The sequence below is a fragment of the Salvelinus fontinalis genome, chromosome 21 (assembly GCF_029448725.1).
Source record: "Salvelinus fontinalis isolate EN_2023a chromosome 21, ASM2944872v1, whole genome shotgun sequence".
Classification (NCBI taxonomy): domain Eukaryota; kingdom Metazoa; phylum Chordata; class Actinopteri; order Salmoniformes; family Salmonidae; genus Salvelinus; species Salvelinus fontinalis.
In genome coordinates, this window is record NC_074685.1 from 31,234,852 (window position 1) to 31,259,643 (window position 24,792).

Genomic DNA, 24,792 nt, shown 5'->3' on the forward strand with positions numbered 1-24,792 from the left:
AGGTGTCTCTTATTCTGCCCTGGCTCTTGCTCTCTGTCTCCCCCCATCTCACTCCCTCTCTTCCTCACTCTCTCGCTCCCTCTCTCTCCATCTCTTTCCCTCCCCCTACCTTTCTCTGCTCGTTTTTTTCCTCTTCTCTTTGATCCTATTGTTTTTCCTGTTCCCCCTCTCCTCTCCCCCTCTCCTCTCCCCTCTAGGCTGGTCAGCCGGTTGATTAGCACCTTGGTCTTGTTCAGCCTAATTGGATGAGGGAGACAGGTGGCGCCACAGTAACGATCAGCCTCGTTAGCGTGGCGCTCGCTAGCGCAGTCTGTGTGATCTCTTTGTTTTACTGTGTGAATGCCCCAGGGAGGGCATGAACTTTTGACACTGCTGTATACCAGGCCGACCCCGCTCGCTCAGACCAGAGCCCCCAGTCCCCCAACAACCCACACTGAGCTCCCGTTATTGTAACGAGTGTTGAGGCTCTTTGTAGAACGCAGCACCGCTACAAACCCCAAACAGCCCAGACAAAACATTCCTCTGTCTGTGAATGAACAGGGTTGATTTAGGAGATCCAGGTGTCTGGAAGAGACATTCAGTGCAGTATTCTATTCATGCATTTGGATTTAAGTTGAATGTGTACCATGAATGGTATTTTGACCACAGTCGGTCTAGTGTGCGGTAGGGTTGTGTTCTGTAATGAATCTGTGATTGAGTGCATTCTTTATAGGGTAAGCATTACAATAAGCCCCCTCAATATATGCAGCCATTACGTCATAATATCTCTCTAGGAGCTGATCCGTCGTCAGTATTGTGGAGTAATTCTAACGTTAAGGTAAGATTTGAGTAAGGAAAGCTGATCTGAGAGCAGCGCTGCCTTTCTTTCGATCAGTATCGCCACATGCTCCAACGACGCACTTAGCGAACGTTCTCTCAGCGTTACATCTTCGGCCGTTGTAGGAAAGAGGCATAGTTAAAACACTGGTAAGCCTAAGATCTATCGGGAAACCGGGCCCTGTACTGTAGGTCCAGTGTGAGTCATGACACATCCATGGCTGTACTATACTGTTCAGTACTCTGTGTTGTAGGTAGGGTTGTGTCAGTACTGTAGGTCCAGTGTGTTGTAGGTAGGGTTGTGTCAGTACTGTAGGTCCAGTGTGTTGTAGGTAGGGTTGTGTCAGTACTGTAGGTCCAGTGTGAGGTCGGTACTGTACTGTTGTGTCAGTACTGTAGGTCCAGTGTTGTTTTGTCAGTACCCGTGCCTCAGACTCGGGGTGTCCACATCACTCGGACACATCCGGGCTAATGCAGCCAGGCAGGTGTGGGGGTCACAGGGGGTTTGCGGGCCAGCATAGTGACCCCTGCTGTCGGCTCAGGTTTGTCTGACCATCAGAGGACCCCCTTAATTAGACCTTTTGGTTTCCAGTGTCCAGTCAGTCCACCCAATGCACTGCAGCCTAGACACTAGGAACGAGCCTTTCATTCAACACTCCTGGTTGACTTGGCAAGGCAGCCAGGGTTTCCCCCTAGCTCCGTCCCTCATGTTAAGAAAATCTGAGGTCTAACTTTTCCGTTTTAATTTAAAACAACTTGTCTCAGCCACAGTCCAAATATTTATTTATGTTGAGCTCGTCTGGGCCGTTTTCTAATGCTAAACGGACTCTCGCTCTCTCTCTTTGGTTTAAAAAGTGATCCCCCTCTCTTGTACCATATTCCTGGTGCTCCAGCCTGTCCTGTACAGTATTCCTGGTGCTCCAGTCTGTCCTGTACAGTATTCCTGGTGCTCCAGTCTGTCCTGTACAGTATTCCTGGTGCTCCAGTCTGTCCTGTACAGTATTCCTGGTGCTCCAGCCTGTCCTGTACAGTATTCATGTGCTCCAGCCTGTCCTGTACCATATTCCTGGTGCTCCAGTCTGTCCTGTACAGTATTCCTGGTGCTCCAGTCTGTCCTGTACAGTATTCCTGGTGCTCCAGCCTGTCCTGTACAGTATTCCTGGTGCTCTAGCCTGTCCTGTACAGTATTCCTGGTGCTCCAGTCTGTCCTGTACAGTATTCATGGTGCTCCAGCCTGTCCTGTACAGTATTCCTGGTGCTCCAGTCTGTCCTGTACAGTATTCCTGGTGCTCCAGTCTGTCCTGTACAGTATTCCTGGTGCTCCAGTCTGTCCTGTACAGTATTCCTGGTGCTCCAGCCTGTCCTGTACAGTATTCCTGGTGCTCCAGCCTGTCCTGTACAGTATTCCTGGTGCTCCAGCCTGTCTTGTACAGTATTCCTGGTGCTCCAGTCTGTCCTGTACAGTATTCCTGGTGCTCCAGCCTGTCCTGTACAGTATTCCTGGTGCTCCAGTCTGTCCTGTACAGTATTCCTGGTGCTCCAGTCTGTCCTGTACAGTATTCCTGGTGCTCCAGTCTGTCCTGTACAGTATTCCTGGTGCTCCAGTCTGTCCTGTACAGTATTCCTGGTGCTCCAGCCTGTCCTGCGCAGTATTCCTGGTGCTCCAGTCTGTCCTGTACAGTATTCCTGGTGCTCCAGCCTGTCCTGTACAGTATTCCTGGTGCTCCAGTCTGTCCTGTACAGTATTCCTGGTGCTCCAGTCTGTCCTGTACAGTATTCCTGGTGCTCCAGTCTGTCCTGTACAGTATTCATGGTGCTCCAGCCTGTCCTGTACAGTATTCCTGGTGCTCCAGCCTGTCCTGTACAGTATTCCTGGTGCTCCAGCCTGTCTTGTACAGTATTCCTGGTGCTCCAGTCTGTCCTGTACAGTATTCCTGGTGCTCCAGCCTGTCCTGTACAGTATTCCTGGTGCTCCAGTCTGTCCTGTACAGTATTCCTGGTGCTCCATTCTGTCCTGTACAGTATTCCTGGTGCTCCAGTCTGTCCTGTACAGTATTCCTGGTGCTCCAGTCTGTCCTGTACAGTATTCCTGGTGCTCCAGCCTGTCCTGTACAGTATTCCTGGTGCTCCAGTCTGTCCTGTACAGTATTCCTGGTGCTCCAGTCTGTCCTGTACAGTATTCCTGGTGCTCCAGTCTGTCCTGTACAGTATTCCTGGTGCTCCAGTCTGTCTTGTACAGTATTCCTGGTGCTCCAGTCTGTCCTGTACAGTATTCATGTGCTCCAGCCAAGTTTTCTGTGGCAGGTTTTAGAGCTGGGGTTGGGTGTACAGGGAGTGTTGATTGCTTAAGTGCTGCAATGATTCTATTTTTCTGCAATATTGTTTTACAAGCATGTGGAACAACAGCTCTTCTGTCCCACTGAGATTCAGTCTGTTTCAGTGTTTAATGAAAGGGTTAGTGTGAACTGACAGCTAGGCTATAGTGTGGCACCTCCAACCTGCACAGTGCACGGCAGAAACCATTAGCACTGCTCATATGAGCAAAGGTTCACATTCAATATCTTGATTAATGGTGAACACTGTGGCTATTAGATATTTCTTGCTTTCTTAGTGATGAGCAAATGTGACTTTTAATCAACTTTTTTGTGAACGTTCTGCATGTGTAAAGCAGATATAATAGACCTGCTATTCAGCGCTAGCACTCTCTTGTAAGGCAGTTCTGTAAATGTGTACTGGTCCCCCTCAGAATGCTCCAGATTTATTTGACCATACCATATGTTTCTCAGTTTTCATTACCCATGACTTTCAGAGATGTCACTCACTCTTACTGGCTTGATGTGCGAAGCCACCAGGGGGAAATTATCAGGTGTTCATTGATTGAATATGAGCGTGGCTAGAGAGAGGAAACTGAGGTATGACACTGGCAAGCCTGCTGCTGACACAAACAAGGTGGACCTCTCATTGGAAAGACCCAGGATACAGGCAGGCAAGACCGGGCTCTGTGAGCAGAACACACTGACGGAGAGAGGGAAAGAGAGACAAATAGAGGGAGAGAGAGAGATTTGTGCTGTTCTTGGCCAGTGCCTGGGGTGGCCTGCGTTGGCCATGGAAAATCACAAGAACCCTTTCTTTCTATGGGGCACCTTCTCTGCAGTGAGAGGCCAAACGGTAAAACTTTTTACATTTAGATTCATTCCATCTCCAGGGTTGTGTGGTTGTTTTATAACCACGTTGCCCATGGTTGAAATGTGAGGAGCAGGTGTGTTTCAGGTGCACTGTTAAGTAGGTGCAGTGAATAGGCCCCGTACTGCACTAGAAGAACAGCCTTTCATTGGCGGTCAGTGTTGTAGCAAGCATAGATTGAGATCGGGGCCATGTTTGTTTCTCTGAATGGCTTACGGCTTTTTGCACCTATTGTTTGTCTAGTTTTTTCAGTTGCTTGGTAGAGGAGTAGCCACTATATAGAAATAATTTGACATTTTAGAGGTCATTCGAGAGCGCTGAGATAATTTGACATCGCAATCTTTTTTTTGATTTTGAGTTTTTGCTGTGTCAAATTGTAAAGAAGTCACTTTCTGTGTGTGACATACTGTTCAGTTCAGCCACAACAGACACTGAACTATGCTCCAGGGCCTGACAGAAAGCAACAGTTCATGATTGAGACGAGGCTGGTTGACAGCTCGTTCTGAGGAATGTCCTGAGTCAGTGTTTGCAGGGACTGGAATCTCACTACTATCAGCCTGATGTGAAATAACTTCCCATTTCTACCTTCCGCTATTCTCTCGCTCTTCCTTCCATCCTTCCCTCCGTCTGGGAACAGCAAACACATTCCTCTTGAACAAATGGACCAATAAACAAAGGGAAAGCAAATTATGGAAAAATAAGTTTCTCTTACATTCAGGGATTTGTGATGATGATTGCAAATGTAATATGAAGAAAAAACAGAAATACATATTTATATAAGTATTCAGACCCTTTCCTTACAATAATAATTTAGTTGTGTTTATAAAGGTGTTAGGTAACATTAGAATACTCAAAAAATATTATTTCAAAGAACATAATAGATTTGTTTTAGTTTGTTACTCTAGGCAAGTGCTTCCCAAACTTTTTATAGTCCCGTACCCCTTCAAACATTCAACCTCCAGCTGCTTACCCCCTCCAGGATCAGCGCACTCTCAAATGTTGTTCTTCGCCATCATTGTAAGCCTGCCACAAACACACTATACGATACATTTATTAATATGGGCAGGTGGGACGGTAGCATCCCGGTGAAATTGCAGAGCGCGAAATTCAAACTATAGTATTATAAATATTTAACTTTCATAAAATCACAAGTGTAATACATCAGAATAAAGCTTAACTTCTTGTTAATCCAGCCGCTGTGTCAGATTTCAAAAAGGCTTTAAGGCGAAAGCAAACCATGCGATTATCTGAGGATAGCGCCCCGCATACAAACACATGAAAAATATATTTCAACCAGGCAGGTGCGACACGAAAGTCAGAAGTAGCGATATAAAAAATGCCTTACCTTTGATGATCTTCTTCTGGCACTCCAAAAGGTCCCAGTTACATCACAAATAGTCCTTTTGTTCAATAATGTCCTTCTTTATATCCATAAATACTCAGTTTAGCTGGCGCGCTTCAGTCAATAATCCACCCAGTTTCCCTCCATCAAAATGCATACAAAATGAAACCCAAACGTTACTGATAGACTTTTCCAAACAAGTCAAACAACGTTTATAATCAAACCTTAGGTACCCTAATATGGAAATAAACGATACAATTTAAGACAAAGAATCGTTATTGTCTTAACCGGAGAAAAATACCAATGAACGCGCTCTCTTCCACGCGCTTGGAAACACTACAGCCAAAATGGGAGCCACCTAGAAAAACTGCAATTTCTGGCTAATTTTTCCAAAAAACAGCCTGAAACTCTTTCTAAAGTCTGTTGACATCTAGTGGAAGCCCTAGGAACTGCAATCTGGGAGGACTTGGCCTTATAATAAAAGTAAAAGCCATTGAAAATAGTGGTAGGCTGAATTATATGCATATCCTAGCTTCTGGGCCTGAGTAACAGGCAGTTTACTTTGAGCACGTTTTTCATCCGGACGTCAAAATACTGCCCCCTACCCAAGAGAGGTTAAACATAAGAATGAGTGTGAGTTTTTGTCACAACCCGTCTCTTGGGAAGTGATAAAGAGCTCTTATAGGACCAGGGCACAAATAATAATATAATAATAATCAATAATGTTGCCCTTTATTTTACCATTCTAATGAGAAGGGTGTGCTTGAAAGGATGCACATAACTCTGCAATGTTGGGTTGTATTGGAGAGAGTCTCAATCTTAAATCATTTTCCACACCCAGTCTGTGCCTGTATTTAGTTTTCATGTTAATGAGGGCCGAGACTCCACTCTCACATAGGTACGTGGTTGCAAAGGGCATCAGTGTCTTAACAGCACAATTTGCCGAGGCAGGATACTCTGAGCGCAGCACATTCCAGATATCTGTCAGTGGCTTCTGATTAAATAATATTTTCCTAGAACCGCTTGTTGCAATTTCGATAAGGCTCTCTTGTTCAGATATCGGTAAGTGGACTGGAGGCAGGGCACGAAAGGGATGATGAATCCAATTGTTTGTGTCATCCGTTTCGGGAAAGTACCTTCGTAATTGCGCACCCAAATCACTCAGGTGCTTTGCTATATCACATTTGACATTGTCTGTAAGCTTGAGTTCATTTGCACACAAAAAACTCACCCAAATGTATAGCCCCGTTGGAAAATATAAATAGACTGTTTGAAAATGTGAAGCGAAAAAAAGTAAAATAAATAAATATATATACAGTGGGGAGAACAAGTATTTGATACACTGCCGATTTTGCAGGTTTTCTTACTTACAAAGCATGTAGAGGTCTGTAATTTTTATCATAGGTACACCTCAACTGTGAGAGACGGAAACTAAAACAAAAATCCAGAAAATCACATTGTGTGATTTTTAAGTAATTAATTTGCATTTTATTGCATCTCTCTAGTCTTCCATCTCTCACAGTTGAAGTGTACCCATGATAAAAAATTACAGACCTCTACATGCCTTGTAAGTAGGAAAACCTGCAAAATCGGCAGTGTATCAAATACTTGTTCTCCCCACTGTATATAAACAAAGTTGTGCACAACATTTGAGAGACATTAGCTTTTTGTGCATATGGAACATTGTTGGATTTTTTTATTTCAGCTCATGAAACCAACACTTTACATATTTAGTTTATATTTTAGTTCAGTTTATATTGGTAGTCCAATGTAATGTAACCAAACATACTAAATGGAGTGGCATGGATAATACAATACGTTTTGCTCTGAGACCAGGTGTCAGCAACGACCTGGGGAATAGTTACAGGAGAGGAGGGGGATGAATGAGCCAATTGTAAACTGGGGATTATTAGGTGACCATGATGGTTTGAGGGCCAGATTGGGAATTTAGCCAGGACACCGGGGTTATTAACACCCCTACTCTTACGATAAGTGCCATGGGATCTTTTAATGACCTCAGAGAGTCAGGACACCCGTTTAACGTCCCATCCGAAAGACAGCACCCTACACAGGGCAGTGTCCCCAATCACTGCCCTGGGGCATTGGGATATTTTTTAGACCAGAGGAAAGAGTGCCTCCTACTGGCCCTCCAACACCACTTCCAGCAGCATCTGGTCTCCCATCCAGGGACTGACCAGGACCAACCCTGCTTAGCTTCAGAAGCAAGCCAGCAGTGGTATGCAGGGTGGTATGCTGCTGGCTGATAAGTAGGCATAACACAAACTCATCATTACACTATTGTCTTTCTAAATGAAATCAACCTCTTCACCCTCCTTATCATTCAGTTAGGCCTCATTTAAATTCAACTGTGAAGTAAGGTGCACAATTATCGCCCATTCCTCCATTTGTCATTCATTCAATGAGGAGAGAGAGGCGCATTAGCGCCTGGCTGGGTACCAACATCCTACAGCACATTGTCTTGGTGGGTTAAGTTAGAAATAGGTAAAAAGGCTCTAAATACTTCTCTGTGGTTTCAAAAATTTGGACAAATTAGCAATGTTTGTACTTTACATTTAGGAAAAGTCAGGGAAGCAGCAGGACAAAGCTTTTTGGGGGGTTGATTCATTTTATTTATAAAATCAAACGTCAGTGGCCGTAGGCCTATGGCGCTTCTAGTGTTAACCAATCAGGAATATTTAAGTAATACACTATGTAGACACATAGTAAAGTGTAGTAAAAGTAGCCTGAGACGTAGTCATGTCATAATTCACAGTAGACTAGGGCCAAGGTGTTTTACAGCTGCAGGGAGGATCGCCATCTTACACTACTGTCTACAGAAACCCTATGAGAGCATGACTCACTGTAGTGTCTCGCCCAGCCTCTTCCCCTGGGCTGCAGAGGAAATCTGTCTCCTCACCCAACATAGTGTATGATTCATGTTTTATAAATGCTGACCAAACTGTAATTATTTAAGTCATTTGTTTTAGACACAGAGCAATTACACGGATGAATACAAAGAAAAACTGCAATTTGTTCCTCCAAGTCTCGTGGCTTTCTTTTGGTGGGGCTGTGTAACCCATTCCATACCATTTGAGGACCCATGACACACACAACTCCATTAGCAGTTACAGCATTGTCTTAATACCGGGGTTTACCTTGTGCCTTCTTGAATTGTTGAAAAGTGTCTGAAATGACGTCCTACATCCTCTAGCTTTGAACACCTTTAATGAATGCTTATTCAGTTGTAAATAATAGCCTTGTTTTTTTTCTAAGTGTTTGTATTGGAAGCATGCAGTAACATAAGCTTTGTGTAGTGAGGGAAGAGGGAACTTTGCCTGGCCAGGATCATTGTGTGTGCAGGTGAGATGTTTATGAGCACCAATCAACATCATGACGTTTATACAGCTTAGTGTAGGACTGCAGGCGTTCAGCTCACAGGAACAGTTTGGGCCTGGGCCCCTGTCTGTCAGTCGTGTCAACGCCCACTACACATTACACTTACTTATAAATTTTGCATCTGCATGGACATCTTGACGCAATTATGCAATAAACTGACACGCAGATCATACACCAGGTACTACCTTCCTTTAGAACAGAGAGATCTTCATATTTTGAGCTTTGGCTCATAAATGAATCACTCTGTCATTATTGACTTGCATTGTGAACATTTGCACGTAGATGTCTCTTCTAACTGATACAGGACATAGTAGTTTACATTTAGCATAATTGCCTTCCCAAAACCAGTTTCTTGAATTGTATTTGACATTGGTGGCTTTCAGTTTTATTTTCAGAAATGACAACTGGAGAAACTCTGCTGTCCTTCTGTATACGAAGACCTTGTTTCTCGTTCCCTTTGTGTTTTCAACTCAATTGTGTTTATCTTTCATAATGGGCAAAGGCAGAATCTCAGAATTAAGTCCAGCTAACATTGTTATCTTGTTAAATGGGTTTGTGGAGGAGCCTTATCCATTCTCATCTGCAGCAATAGAAATGATTGTGAGCCTGTGCTTTCAGCAGCTCCCCATGTCTTCCCTCCCTCACAGAGAGAGAGAGAGCCCTCACAGAGAGAGAGAGCCTTGCTGTGACAGTCTTTTACTTTTCCTGAATAAAGTTTTTCTTCTCTTTCTTCTCACTCAGCATTCTTCGGGACTTCAAAGCTGGAATCGGAGCAGAATCTCTGAGCTGTCCCATTGTGTGGCTCTTGCATATTCATAAGGCTCTTTCTTTCTTCTCATTCTGGATGAGACTCTGCTAGAGGAGAGCTGTGGGCTAGAGAGAAAGCAGCAGTTCCTCTGGACTCTCCAAGGAACCGAACCGCTGAGTATATGCATGGAGGGTTCACATTCAAATGGGATTCACACGTAGTGATTTATAGTGTTGGGCCATACACTGACGCTGCTGCTTCTGTCATGACTATTGTGTTGAATTGCCAAAGCAGGTGGATACATTTTAAACAACAATTTAACAGTATTGGTTTGCTGTGTAGCAAACATATTCCACAAACCTGGCTGCCACATTTAATTGTCCTAATTTTGCCTGCCAGCTAACTGACAAGATAGTTAGTTAATGGCTAATATCTCTATAGAGAAACCAGGAGTCTGTGTAAGAGAGGGAGGTGGGAGCTGGCTCACGATAAGGAACATGTCAGTGTTCTCAATGTGAAATGAGGATGAAGTTGATGAGCGCTCCACAGAGGGAGGAAGTACGTCTCACTGTCTGGCCCAGGGATGAACGTGATGTCACGCTCCTCTTTATCCCTGCACCCTGATTGGGCTCCCTGCTCCAGGCAGCTTTGTTGCCACGGTAATAAATGGCCCTCTAGCCAAGATTCTCTGACATCAGGTTTAACCGCTGCTCTCTCTCCAATCCTCACGGAGCCCGGGGTCAGTGTGGCCGTCGACGGAACATTGCTCATGACAGGCATACCTTCGCTGGCCCATTGTAATTCCATCATCTGTGTTGTTGTCACAGCTTTTCGTTTCACGTCTTAGTGGTGAGGTTTCTGTGGTTATTCTTCACCATTCCTCTTGCAGTATGATGAAAGGTGTTTTGCCTCAACGTTTTCCTTCAAATTTCGAGTAGCTTGGCTTATTTTCATGCCACATTACTGCTAATAATATTTTTTTTTTTACAAGTGTTCTCAAAGAACATATTTGTGGGTGGTAGTGATAACCAACAAAGAAACCAAGTACCAGCCAAATGAGTCATGCTGTTGTATGCAGGTGCTTTGCATGTCCAAACAAACACAGCTAATAAAAGTGTGGTTTTCTGAAACCGTCAAGGTGCTGACAGATTGCTCTTCTTAAGACGTCTGCTTCGGGCCCCACCAGCTGAAACGGTTTGGAAGAGTTTGACTTTGATCGTGTTGGACTTTGTTGAGGTTTTTTTCATGAGGCCAGCCGATATTCGGGAGCCGAAGTCTACGCCCCTTCGTCCGTGATTGGTCAACTGTAGGGATTCTTCAATAAAGTCTTTGCTGTCATTCAACGAGAGAAGACTCATTTTCATGCCCATTTTTTAAAAATATATTGCACCAAACATCTTAGTTAGATGTAAAATGTATCTCCTCAGCAAAAATGTAAAAATTAATGTCATATTTCTTCAGCTATATTAGATTAATTTTGACTATTTTGAGGAAGTGTTTACTGGCTACGGCGTGCCAAATGGACAGTTTTTACACTCATTCGGTTCGCCTAGCCGACTTCGGCTAGCTGTCAACCGAACTGAATCATGCTGAGGAAACCTTAGCAACAGACGGGGCTGTATGTAACAAGACTTGAAAAGTAGATCTGCGGTTTGGAGCTCAAAGGAGGAATCAAGGTGACTTTTGGCTTAGTGAAAGGCGGGAAGGATAGAAAGGGTTAATTTAACCACATTTCAAAATCCCCCCCTGCTAGCCCACCCCCCACTTCCACAACCCCTTTATCTGCCTGACCAGACCCCCACCAACCATCCCCACCAGCTGCGCCCCCCCCCCCCCCCCCCCCCATCTCTCTGGGTCTTCGCGGCTGCTTGAGCAGGACAGGGGGAAACCATGCTGGGCGTTTGATGCAGCTCTGAGGGGGTGTGTGAGGTGCGCTGACCCGTTCACATCTCTCCCCATGCACTCATGCTCCAGGGAAGGTAGACTTATCACATTTAATCCAGAGCACGGTGCAAATCAGGAGTGACAGACAGACATACAGCCTTCCAGGGAAAGAGCCCCAGACTACAGACCCTGTCTACTGGCCTCTTGTCCTGTCTCCTATCCTGGCTGGGAGAGAAGTGGATTCAGGGTGATGGTCCTTATGGAGGCACAACAGGTGTGGAAGAACAGGATCCCATTTGGTTGGTTGTTTGTTTCCACTTTCACATTGTTGATTTTCCTTTAACCACTCATTGGCCGTTGTTATTGTCTTTATTTGGGAGACCACCCACCATTTGGGCCATTCATTTCTTTTCTCTTTTGGGTAAACACGTACCCTCCACCAAATCACGCTTTAGAATGGCATCGTATGGCATTCTGTCCTGTTGCACCATCACATCACCGCTAACTGTTTTGAGGGGCACTCTAGCAAACGTGATGTAATCTTGGTAATAGCTGGGCTAATCCTCTTAAGGTTGTAACCCACAGAAAGTCTTGTGCTGCCTGATGGAATTTGGCCAAATTGGGAGGTTTTGTGTGTGTTCGGGTGGATTAGTGAGAGAGAGGAGGCGTGTTGCTGCCCGGAGGTGTGGGCGGTAATCACCTGACGTGTGAAGAGCTTTTGTGAGTAAGTGAGTATGTATGTATGTATGAATGTGTGTTTGTGTGTGTGTGTGTATGGCCGGCCGCCTGTGTTTCTTTCACACTTTGCATTCTGCTCTGTAACTGGTCTGTGATGAGCTGTCACACAAACAGGAGGGCAATTACTGTCCTAAACCGCAGAGATTTGTAGAGATTAGGCTTGGGCGGTATAGGGTTCAATTCCAAAATCAAGATCCCTGCTGCCTAAATTTGTTTTGTGCATAAATGTTATTGTTTTTTTTAAATGTTTTTTTTGCTTGGAAAGATATAGCGCCCCTTGTGTGCACTGCCGGTAATACGGTATACCCCGGTATGGTACAGGAACAGTATGATGGTATGTCAATCTGGATGTGGACCAACCAGAGTAGAGATTCATCCATCTGCACTTCCCACAGTGGATGAAGTAGCGACAACACATTACTTTGAATCATGCTCGTGGATGAGTTCTGGCGACCAGACTTCTCTAATGCACATCTATGAGGAACAATCTTATTTCCCTCTCATCCTCTCTCTCTCTCTCTCTCTGTGTGTGTGTGTGTGTGTGTGTGTGTGTGTGTGTGTGTGTGTGTGTGTGTGTGTGTGTGTGTGTGTGTGTGTGTGTGTGTGTGTGTGTGTGTGTGTGTGTGTGTGTGTGTGTGTGTGTGTGTGTGTGTGTGTGTGTGTGTGTGTGTGTGTGGCCCTGCCAATGTCTTCCTTTTTGAGCGGTGAGTGTATGTGTTCATATGTGTGTGTGTGTGTGTGGGGTCCAGGCAGGCTCAGCTGTTCTTTTGTTGTTCGCCCCACGAGGTGTTCAGAGAAAAGGCTGACCAAACAGCAGAGCAACTGAGTAACACCCTCCTTTCCTCCTCCTCTCCTCCTCTCCATCTCTCTCTCTCTCTCTCTCTCTCTCTCTCTCTCTCTCTCTCTCTCTCTCTCTCTCTCTCTCTCTCTCTCTCTCTCTCTCTCTCTCTCTCTCTCAGGCTGTCACTGTGTAGCGCTGGAGGCTGCTGGGTGGCTGTGTGTGGTGGGGAGTTCCTGAGATCGCAGAGAAGAGAGAGGGGGACTAGCACTTACTCACGTAGAGGCACACACTCGCGCACACACACCTTCTCAGTGTAGCGCCGGGTGCAGCCGTGGTGCCAGCTAGCGTCTCAGGGATTGTGCGTGCGGTTGTACAGTACATCAGGATGATGGTGGTGTGGTTGCCGTGGGGATGGGCATGGAGGACTGTACTGCTGGTGACTGGACTGGCTTCACTGAGCCCGGGGACTAATGGTGAGTAGCTTACTATATCTATATATATATATGACTATATCTCTCTCTGTACTACGGGACTCTTTCTCTGTTGATGGACTCTGGGACTGATTTCGAAGAAACTTCAGCATGGTCTATATTTAATTTGTTTTTAGTACTGTATCTGATTGTCTGCTGGTGGTTTTCACAACTGATATATCGAAATGCATATATTTTGTGCTGCCAAGACTTTATATAGTATATCTAATGCTTAGAGCAGGGTTTCTTAAACTATGGGTCTGGACCCAAAGTAGGCTCTGGGCATGTGAAAGGTGGGTTTTGAGCTGAAAACCACCCCGATAAACCAATATATTCTCTATCTTCTTCTGTTCATCTACCTGGGTCGTTAATAACTTATCCTCTTTTTGTGATGCTTACCTAGCCTAGTGGCTGAGTACTGTAGTTTTAGTCACTTTGAGCAAAGGCATGGTTTCACAAACTGCAGGCAGGTTTACTGCGTGTATTGTTGGGGTGAGGAGGAGCAGAGACTCACTGGGAGGTTGGTGGTCGGTCTATTTTTTGCCCAGCAGTATTTATGATGGGGCAAAGCTATTATGATCTCCACCGGGTCTAGCATGTGAGCAGTCATCTGCCCCGTCCCCCGTCCTGCCCCCTCCCCCTCCCTCTGCTCATGTTTTGAATTGTTTTAAGATGGACAGCCAGTTGTCATTTACAATGAATGGCGACAGTGTCATGGTGTCCCATAAGCTTTGTGATGTACTGCAGGGGATCCACGGCTGGAGGCTCGGCTGGGGAAGATTCCTCTCTTTATCATCTGCCCTGTTTCAAAGGCTCTCAACTGAGAGAAAGAGATTGATTATGTGGAGTTAATCATGGATGTTTGCATTTGTTTGCACCGAGCAACAAGTGTCAATCATTTTAAGTAAACCTAGTTTACATATGCATAAACTTCCATTATACTATAGCTGGGGTCTTTTGTATGAGAAGGTTTTGTTTTATTTAGCCATAACTGCTGTTGTTTTTCCATTTTCCACGGTGTTTGATTTTGAGACAGGTTTGACCTGTGCAGAAGTGCTCAGTTGTCACACACTTGTTAAGAACACAGTTGGGTGACAAGCTGTAAAACTAATCTCCCACTCCCAGAGGAACACATACACACGCACGCACCCCCCTCACCTCTAAAATAGCTGTGACTGTCTTGGTTCATTGAGTTTGTCTTTGGGGTAAATTTATTTGAATTCAATCACTTTTTGACAGCACCCCTTTCGATTTGAACAAAACCTTCCATACATATTTTCCCATTATAGAAGGGATCAGAAAATTATTTTTGGACCTGAATGCCAAAACATTCAACAGTTGACTGATTTTGCATACCCCACCATACCATGAGACATCCATGTCTTCATCACTGGCAAATATAAACGGTGGAGATTGATATCATTTTTAAGCTTACAAACAGGTTTGTCAAACTATTTTATTATAGATAAATTACTGTGTCAAATGTAAATCGTAAAAAAAATAAAATCATAACCTTTAACATCAAATATTTATTTAAAAGCTCACTAACTCAGGTTCCATGTTTGCATATGTTGTAGCTTAGAATCTATTTTACATCGTGTAAGGCTTTTGTGTTGTGCTCGCCATTAGTTGAAACAACATGCTCTTGAACACAGGGTGGGTAAATGTACTAACATTCTTACAGTGCTGTGAAAAATATTATCCCCCTTTCTGATTTTCTCTATTTTTGCATATTTTTACACTGAATGTTATTAGATCTTCAACCAAAACCTAATATTAGATAAAGGGAACCTGAGTTTACAAATGACCCCAAAAAATGATACGGTCTCTCCAATTATTCATGGCGAAAACCAAAGAATGCATTCCACAGTGAGAACCCAACGTCATGACAGAACCTTATACCAACAGTCAACCATGGTGGTGGTAGTGTGATGGTTTGGGGATGCTTTTCTGCCTCAGGACCTGGATGACTTGCCTTAATAGAAGGAACCATGAATTCTGCTCTGTATCAGAGAATTCTACAGGAAAATGTCAGGCCATCCTGCCATCCGTCTGTGAGCTGAAGCTTGAAGCACAGCTGTGTCATGCAGCAAGACAATGATCCAAAAATACACAATCAAGTCTACATGAAAATGTCTAAAAAGCAACATATTTGAAGTTTTGGAATGGTCGAGTCAAAGTCCAGACCTAATCCCAATTGAGATGTTGTGGCAGGACTTGAAATGAGCAGTTCATGCTTGAAAACCCACAACATTTGCTGAGTTAAAGCAGTTCTGCATGGACGAGTGGGCCAAAATGTATCCACAGCAGCGCGAGAGACTGATCAACAACTACAGGAAGCGTTTGGTTGGAGAAATTGCAGCTAAAGGTGGAACAACCAGTTATTGAGTGTAAGGGGGCAATTACTTTTTCACACAGGGCTTTGGGTGTTGCATAACTTTGTTTATTCAATAAATGAAACAAGTATGTAATTGTTGTGTAATTTGTTCACTCAGGTTCCCTTTATCTAATATTAGGTTTTGGTTGAAGATCTGATAACATTCAGTATAAAACATATGCGTTGTCTTGCCTGTGTGCTAAGGGTTGTTGTCCTGTTGGAACGTGAACCTTTGCCCCAGTCTGAGGTCCCGAGCGCTCTGGAGCAGGTTTTCATTAAGGATCTCTCTGTACTTTGCTCTGTTCATCATTCCCTCGATCCTGACTAGTCTCCCAGTCCCTGCCACTGAAAAACATCCCCACAGCAGGATGCTGCTACCACCATGCTTCACCTTAGGGATGGTGCCAAGTTTCCTCCAGATGTGACGCTTGGTATTCAGGCCAAAGAGCTCAATCTTGGTTTCATCAGACCAGAGAATATTGTTTCTCATGGTCTGAGAGTCCTTTAGGTGCCTTTTGGCAAATTCCAAGCGGGCTGTCGTGCCTTTTACTAAGGAGTGGCTTCCACCTGATTGGTGGAGTGTTGCAGAGATGGTTGTCCTTCTAGAGGGTTCTCCCATCTCCACAGAGGAATTCTGGAGCTCTGTCAAAGTGACCATCGAGCTCTTGGTCACCTCCCTGACCAAGGCCCTTCTCCCCTGATTGCTCAGCTCTAGGAAGAGTCTTGGTGGTTCCACACTTCTTCCATACAAGAATGATGGAGGCCACTGTGTTCTTGGACCTTCAATGCTGCAAAAATGTACCCTTCCCCAGATTTGTGCCTCAATACAATTGTGTCTCGGAACTGGACAATTCCTTCTACCTCATGGCTTGGCCTTAGCTCTGACATGCATTGTCAACTGTGGGACCTTTGACAGGTAAAAACATTTCTAAAAACCTCTTTGCTTTGTCATTATGGGGTATTGTGTATAGATTGATGAGGATTTGTATTTATTTATTCAATTATAGAATAAGGGTGTAGGGTAACAGAATATGGAAAACATCAAGGGGTCTGAATACTTTCCGAATGTACTGTATTTTTTATATGTCTTTTTACCTAACACAGTGCTTGATTTGGGCATGAACTCACCGGAACTGAGTACCAGCACCTCAAATGTTCTTCTGCTTGAGTCCCTGCACCTTCTATAGAATATTAGCTAAAAACTATTGAGGAGTTCCTGCATTTAAATATAAATGGTACCAGATATCATGTATAGCAAGCAGTAGGGACGGGGTGAGAAAACAAAAGGGATATATTTTGACAATACAAATAATATTTTTTTCCCCCAGATGCCTTTTAGGACACTCAAGGACATCTTACATTAATTTCATGTACAGCACTAGATTTTATTTCATTTAGGCCTATGTAATGAATTTGAATTATGCTTGATTATTTACCAGGAAAAAACTATACCATTTAAAAAAAAAAAAAAAACAACAATCAGTTTATCAATTTCATAATAATGTGCGGGTTCTGGCATGTGTCACTTCGCACTGTTACCATGTGCAGTAAACAGTAGCTATCCTACACTGTGTAGGCCACTCACCATTAGCCAGCTAGCTAAGACTCACTAGTCAACTTAACTAGGAAAAACAAAGAAAATGGCCAAACAAAGCTCACTGTTCAATTTTTTCAAGGGACCGTGTATTGAAGAGGATTTTGGACCATTTGCCAAGTAATTTGACATCAGTGATTTTGCCATGAAGGGCCTCCAGTCTCCTTCTATACCAATCACTGATTGCAATGATTTAATCCTGGTCCTTAAAGACAGTTTCAGTGCATTCAGAGACAATGACCAGACCTGTTTTTATTCAGCACTTTTAAAAAGCAAATGAAACCATCTTCTTCACTTCGACACGCCCTCCCTCTGCTGAGACATGACCATCAGTCCAGGTAAATAAAAAAAACAAAGGCCTCCCGAGTGGTGCAGCGGTCTGAGGCACCGCATCACTACTGACCCGGGTTCACAACGCCCACTTAACCTGGAAGCCAGCTGCACCAATGTGTCGGAGAAAACACTGTTCAACTGATGACCAAAGTCAGCCTGCAGGCGCCCGGCCCGCCACAAGGAGTCGCTAGAGCCCGATGAGCCAAGTAAAGCCCCCCTGGCCAAACCCTCCCCTAACGACGCTGGGGCAATTGTGCATCACCCTATGGGACTCCCGGTCACGGCCGGTTGTGACACAGCCTAGTATCGAACCAGGGCCTGTAGGGACACTTAAAGCACTGTGATGCAGTGCCTTAGACTGCTGCGCCACTTGGATTGCCCGATTATAGTCATTTTTAATGAGCATGTGAACAATCCAACTTGTCTCAACTTACTTTCATGTGGACATTCTATTGCATAGACTCCAATACAGCAAGATATATAAAGGTATGAAAAACATAGAAAGAAACTTTTTTGGAGAGGTTATCATATCAAGTTGTATCATATCAGGTTATCACATCAATTTAATGCCTTCAAACCTTTGCCACCCCAAAACGGACAACATTTTCTGTTGGCCCATGGACTATAAGCCCTCCTTATAGTCCATGGGCCAACAGAAAATGTTGTCCATTTTGGGTTGGAAAAGGTTTAACCACAGTCTGTAAAATCACTGCCTCTCTCTCTGTTCACTTGAACTAGGTTTCCCCTCATAGGAAAGATAACTAAATCAAGCATAATTTTGGTGTGTTCATTCCAGATGCTATTTGGCTGCTAACGAACTGCGCATCAAAACATATGGTGATTATAGGTAACCAGCCAAGCCATTCCATGTTATAGCACTAACCCTATTATCTTATAGTTCTAAATTATTGTGAGTCCGGGAGGACAAAATACACTCTATGTATTGTGCCTACAGAACATCATATTAACAACCATAAAATAATCAGATGCATTGATGGCCTTGAATGGCAGATACTGTAAGCCACTAAACACCTTGAAATGTTCCAGGATCGTCTGGCATGGAGAGAATGGTCCTGCTATGCTTTTGATTTTGATATGCACTGTGGACCGATAAAGTGCTGAGATTTGGGGGCTGCAGTGTTTGTAGAGGATCAAGGCCAGACACAAAAGGCTGTAGTGCCCATTTGAAGGCAGCTTTCACGGTTTGTCTCAAAATACTTTGGCTGATGATCAGTAGGGTAGACTTATGTCAACGGAGACATCTACACAGTATATCACTTGACTTCGCAGCATAATGGACTATTTTAAGCTGAAGTCTGTCTGTCTCGCTGATTTAGCATAGTGAAAACCTTACAGCAGTCACACAGATTCACCTTTGTGTATCCTGTGGGCATCAGTTCTCCCATGAAGCACAGAGAAAGCTCACATAGACAGAGAGACATGCCGGCCGAGCTGGGAGGACAAGAGACCAGCTGCTTCTCGATTCCCACTCATGTTTTAAGCTCAGCCTGCAAACCCAAACTGCTGTTTTAGTGGGTACAGTGAACGAAGACTTGGTTCTGGTTGGTCGGAGAGACAGAGTTGTGTGCTAGCTTTATGACTGGCCCTCTCTCTCCCAGTCCACTCTTTCTCTATCGCTCCATCTCTCGCAGTCTGTTCTCTCTCTTCTAGCCCTCTCCCCGGTGCTGCTGGGACAGATCCGGCATGGTTCTCTAAATGAGGATAACACACATGGGAGGTAACTCATGAGTCTTCACAGCGTGGTTAATTCACCACCTGTTGTTTAGGCTGATGCAAAGTTCACAAAGAATAGATTGACAAACTTCATTCATGCAGTAACAATGCATACATCCTTTCTGAATAGGCGTTACACCACATAGTGTGAGGTTGCAACTTACACAATTGACTCGTCTACTACTCGTTGCATTTAGGCCCATTTCGTTCCGTCGTATGTGTGACATGGCTGCTGAAAGTCCTTGAGTCTTCTGGCGCCACGCAGGATAGGAGTGAAAGCCAGTTAGTGAAAGACACGGCCACACTTCGACGTCGCTTAAACAGGATATCCATTTCAGATAAACATAACATGTAACACTCGAGGTGGTGTGGAGATGCCGCAAGGCCACAAGCGGGGAAAAAACGACTGGCTTTATCATCATCTAGACTCAACAATGTAAATGAGGTCAGCTCACCCTCTCCTTGTCCCGGATCCCACCTTCCGTACTGTACTGTATGGGAGGAACACACCATGGCAACATGTCACTCTATACCGTTTAACTTTTCTCCTTTCTTTTCTACAGTACGGACACAGGTGATAAGTGACTATATGTTGAAAAACGCTTTTGATTGCAGTCTCTTGTGAAATACCATTTCCTACAGAGATGCTATTTCAGTGTCATTGCTTTGGTGTTATAGGATGGCATTTTCTCTGTGATTATTCAGTTTAGGTAAAGTCTTGAGGCATCAGTGATTGAACGAAGGCCTACTGTAAGTGTAGCAGGGGGGCTAGAGCAGGATACAGAAGCCCAGCAGCAGTAGCAGGTCCCAGGCTGCTTCCTGACAGGATGTGGATCATGTTCCTCAAACAGAACCTGATCCCAGGACAGATGTTCTGCTCCAGCAGTGGGACTGCATGAGACTGGTAACCACAGAGGGCAGTGGGCCAGGGGGGGACTTTTAGGGGTGTGTGAAGTTTGGAGCGAGGGAAGGAGAGGCTTAAGGCTGCACCTGTGGTTTTGGAGGAAGTATTGAGGGAGGGGGATGTTTGGGTGAAGGTAGGGTTCTTGTCTTGATCACAGTCTAATGTATGTAACGGACACCCTTGAGAGCAGTGGGCTCGGGATAGAGAGAAGATGGGGGTTGACAGTGTGGGAACCGGGATAGAATGAGTGAGATGGGGAATATGTTATGGTCTCTTCAGAGATATATCTTTTCAGAGATTTATACAAACCGAATCAAAGTTTAGTGAGATGTGTGTTAAGCTGGTGGCTGTAACCTCGCACACACACACACACACACATCCCACACTGCCCACAAGCTGATAGACACAGAGCAGGTGGGGCTGATGCTGGCCTGCTATGAAACCATTTGTCTTGGTTACCTTGTGAGTGTGTGTGAGTGTGTTTGTTCGCGCCTGTGTCTATGTGTACGTGCTTTCACATGTCTTTTTTAGTTTGTTATTTTGGAAGCGTCTGTGTTTGTCTGGCAGTCTGTGTGTGTGTGTGTGCGTCACTGTATGCCTGTGCGTGTGTGAGAGATGGTTTGGCAGAGGGGGCTGTAGAGGAGTTAGTGGGTCCATGGTGTGTTCTGTGTCTAAACATGGTGTTGGAAGACAGACAGACGGCTGCAGCCTAGGTTGAGGTTTGGCTGGTCACTGAAAAGGAGACGGACAGGGAGAGGTGGCTGGATCCTCCCAGCTCCTCTACCCGTGTTCAGTTGCAGTCTGGCAAACCTACACGCTGCTTTCTGTCACACCTTTCCATATCTGTCAGAGAAACGTCCCTGTCACTAACGTCTAACGTCAACGCACAAATATTGAATTCCCCACATTGTTTCCTAATTCACATTCAACGGTGGTTTGCAGTTCTTTTTTCATTCCATCCAGAGATGATAGACTGATCTGGTTTGGGAAATGGTGGAACGATATCTGGCACCACAGGATCCCAGTCAATTCGATCCAGACACAGGTATTCAGGATTAGCCTGATATAGCCTGCTTCTGTAGAGACTGTTACTGTTAACATGGTTACCGGCACAGTGACACATCGCCGGGGAACCGAGACACAGGCTGGCACTTTGTTGACCAGCCGTGCTCCGTGCTTTTACAGTTCTCTTATCAGATAGAGCTTTACTGGAACGAGTCATCAGATGAATCAAACGGCTCAGGTAAATGACTTAGTGTGTGATCATGCATGAGTGTGTATATGCTTGTGTGTGCATGCGATTCTGTCCACGACAGGGAGAGAGAGCAGAGATGTGTGTGTCCCGACCTCTGGCTACAGGTGTTCTGTGTGATAAGCGGCCTGTTTTCCAGTTTTGTTTTGAATGGGAAATGGAAAACATCCCTGAGATGAATTCACACGTACATGCAAAGTGCCCTGCGGGTGACAGACTATTCAGTCTGCATACTGAGAGGTGAAGCTTTGATCTGCCATCATGGGAACAACTGTCACGATGCATGCTGATGAAGCTAGCCAGCAAGAACTGCACAGAGTCCTAGTTTCACACCAACATAGTCCTTATCACACCACCAGTGCGTTTAGTCATGTATGGCCACACCTTTACCGTTTTGAAAGAAATTGCAATCAGTTAGACAATTACAAATGTCTGTTCCCTGTCCATTCCCTGTTTGAAGGGGTAATTTGTTGTAGAGATAGCATAGCTCTGGGGTTCTCTTCTCTCTAGACTTGTGGAAGGTTTTCTCTCTCTCTGAGCTAAATCATCCTTTAAGCCCTGACAGGTCGGGCTTGGTGTGATTCGTAGGCCTGGGCCGGAGAAGAGGGGATGAGAGTAAGAGGTTTCTCAGGGGGGTACAGTGTGTGTCTAGGGCCACAAGTCGGAGGGGCTCCCTTGATGTGCGGCCCATCAATCTGCTGGGGCATTATTTCCACAGGAGGACGGGAGGCGGGCGCCCCCAGGGTGCCCCTCTAGCACCAGCATATCATCTCTATGGTCAGGCCCTGGTCACACACAGAACAGATTGGTGAGGGTCCACGATGTGGATCATTTGCTCTCCTCCTCTCCAGTCTGGATGGGTATCAGGCATCAGGCAGGGGGAAACAGAGCCTCTCATGATGGGGAATGAGTAGGTGGGGGTCGAGCAGACTAGTCACGGTGAAGGATGGATGATTGATACGAGGGCCGGGTTTGATTTGCCTGTCATACCATCGGGCCCCTGTGTGTGTGTGTATTGTGACAGGATTCTTTGAAGCCAATGCGGGTTAAGAGGGGTTAAGAGGGGGTGAGGGGGGTTGAAGGGTGAGGGACAGGAGATGATGTATGACAGCGTGGCAGCTCAGCGGTGCGTTGGGGACCCCCACAGGGTCAGAGGGCGTTCAGGAGACATACGGGAAGATGGCTCCTTTGAGGAGGTGATTTACTCTGGACACCTGGAGGAATTTATGCCTCTCTTTCTCTCTGTTGGTTTCTCTTTCTTTCTTTCCCTGTATCTGTCCTCTCTCTCTCTCGCTCTCTCTCTGTAACATCTTCCTCATGTTGAGTTAACTTTCATGGAAGGACTAATTGAGCCTTATTAACTTATAACAACGTATACAAGTTAGACAGAGTTGTTGGCTTGAGTTAGAAGGGCGACGCACAATTGGCCCAGCGTCGTCAGTGTTAGGGGAGGGTTTGGCCGGCCGGGATGTCCTTGTCCCATCGCGCTCTAGCGACTCCTGTGGCGGGTCGGGCACAATGCACGCTGACCAGGTCGCCAGGTGTACGGTGTTTCCTCCGACACATTGGTGCGGCTGGCGGGGTTGTGTTTTGGAGGACACATGGCTCTCGACCTTCGCCTCTCCCGAGTCCAAATGGGAGTTGCAGCGATGAGATGAGACTGTAACTACCAATTGAATATGACGAAATTGGGGAGAAAAAGGGGGTAAAAAAATTCAATAAAAATATCAACCAAATAATGTCATCAAATACTGTACATTTGCCTGTAAAACTTTGTGTGATCATGTGTGAGTGTTTGTGTCAGCAAGTGTGTGTGTTTGTCAGTGTGTATGTGTGTAATATAGTATGAAGTGTGGGTTTGTGTGTATCTTGTTAGAGGAACAGCCTTCGGAATGTTTAGGGGATGGGGATCAGGTTTCAGGGTGACCTTGGCAACGCCCGGCGGCTGACACAACAAAAGTTTGTTTGTTTGTGTGTGCGCGTGCGTGGGTGCGCGTGTGCGTGTGTGTGTGTCTCAGAAAGAGAGAAATACTCTTACGGTGTTTGTATTCAGTCTTTATTACTGTGTCTGTTTCGTGAGAGTTTGGGGTTTTGGTTAGGCCAATCTGCCTTGGTAAGAAGTTTACAGGAAAGTCTGCAGAGAATATAATGAAAACAGTACTGGTACGTACAATGTCTTTGGAAAGTATTCACGTCCCTTGACTTTTTCCACATGTTGTTGTGTTACAGCATTCATTTTAAATTGATTAAATGTATATTTTTTTGGCACTGGCCTACACACAGTACCCAATAATGTTAGTGGAATTATGTTTTACAAAGCTGAAATGTATTGAGTGAATACGTTTTCAACCCCTTTGTTATGGCAAGCCTAAATTAGTTCAGGAGTAAAGATTTGCTTAACAAGTCACATCATAAGTTGCACTCTGTGTGCCATATCAAATCAGATCAAATGTTACTTGTCACATGCACCAAATATAACAGGTGTAGACCTTACCGTGAAATCCTTACTTACAAGCCCTTAACCAACAGCGCAGTTCAAGAAAGAGTTAAGAAAATATTTACCAAATAAACTAAAGTAAAAAATTATAAAAAGTAAAACAATAAAATAACAATAATAAGGCTATATACAGGGGGTACCGGTACTGAGTCAGTGTGCGGGGGTACAGGTTAGAGGTCATTTGTACATGTTGGTAGGGGTGAAGTGACTATGCATAGATAATAAACAGCGAGTAGCAGCAATGAACAAAACCATTGGAGGGGGGTGGGGGGGGTCAATGTAAATAGTCCGGTGGCCATTTTATTAATTGTTCAGCAGTCTTATGGCTTGTAGGTAGAAGCTGTTAAGGAGCCTTTTGGTCCTAGACTTGGCGCTCCAGTACTGCTTGCCGTGCGGTAGCAGAGAAAACAGTCTATGACTTGGATGACTGGAGATTCTGACCATTTTTGGGGCTTTCCTTTGACACTGTCTATTATATAGGTCCTGGGTGTCAGGAAGCTTGGCCCCAGTGATGTACTGGGCCGTACGCACTACTAGGGCTGGGCGATATGGCAAATCAATTATCACAATATCTATATTTTTTCATTCGATAACGATAATTATCACGATATTAATCAAATAATGTTTAAAAGGTGCATATCTGCTTCAGACTCAAGAATGTCTGATGCCTGAACAAACATTAGAGCGTTGGGCCAGTAACCGAAAGGTTGCTAGATTGAGCTGACAAGGTAAACATCTGCCGT

The 24,792-nt window shown here is 44.8% G+C and overlaps 1 protein-coding gene across 3 annotated transcripts in view; it reads left to right on the top strand.

Moving 5' to 3' along the window:
* LOC129818650 (bone morphogenetic protein receptor type-1B-like) overlaps positions 1–24,792 on the top strand; it is a 114,447-nt gene that overhangs the window by 68,777 nt on the left and 20,878 nt on the right. For 2 of the 3 annotated variants that reach the window (XM_055874759.1, XM_055874757.1), the window contains exon 5: positions 13,067–13,361. The exons of the other annotated variant lie outside the window; for it this stretch is intronic. In XM_055874759.1, the coding sequence (XP_055730734.1) occupies positions 13,274–13,361 (88 nt within the window). In that variant the 5' untranslated portion in view covers positions 13,067–13,273. The remainder of the gene's footprint in view (positions 1–13,066; positions 13,362–24,792) is intronic. 3 annotated transcript variants of the gene reach the window in all.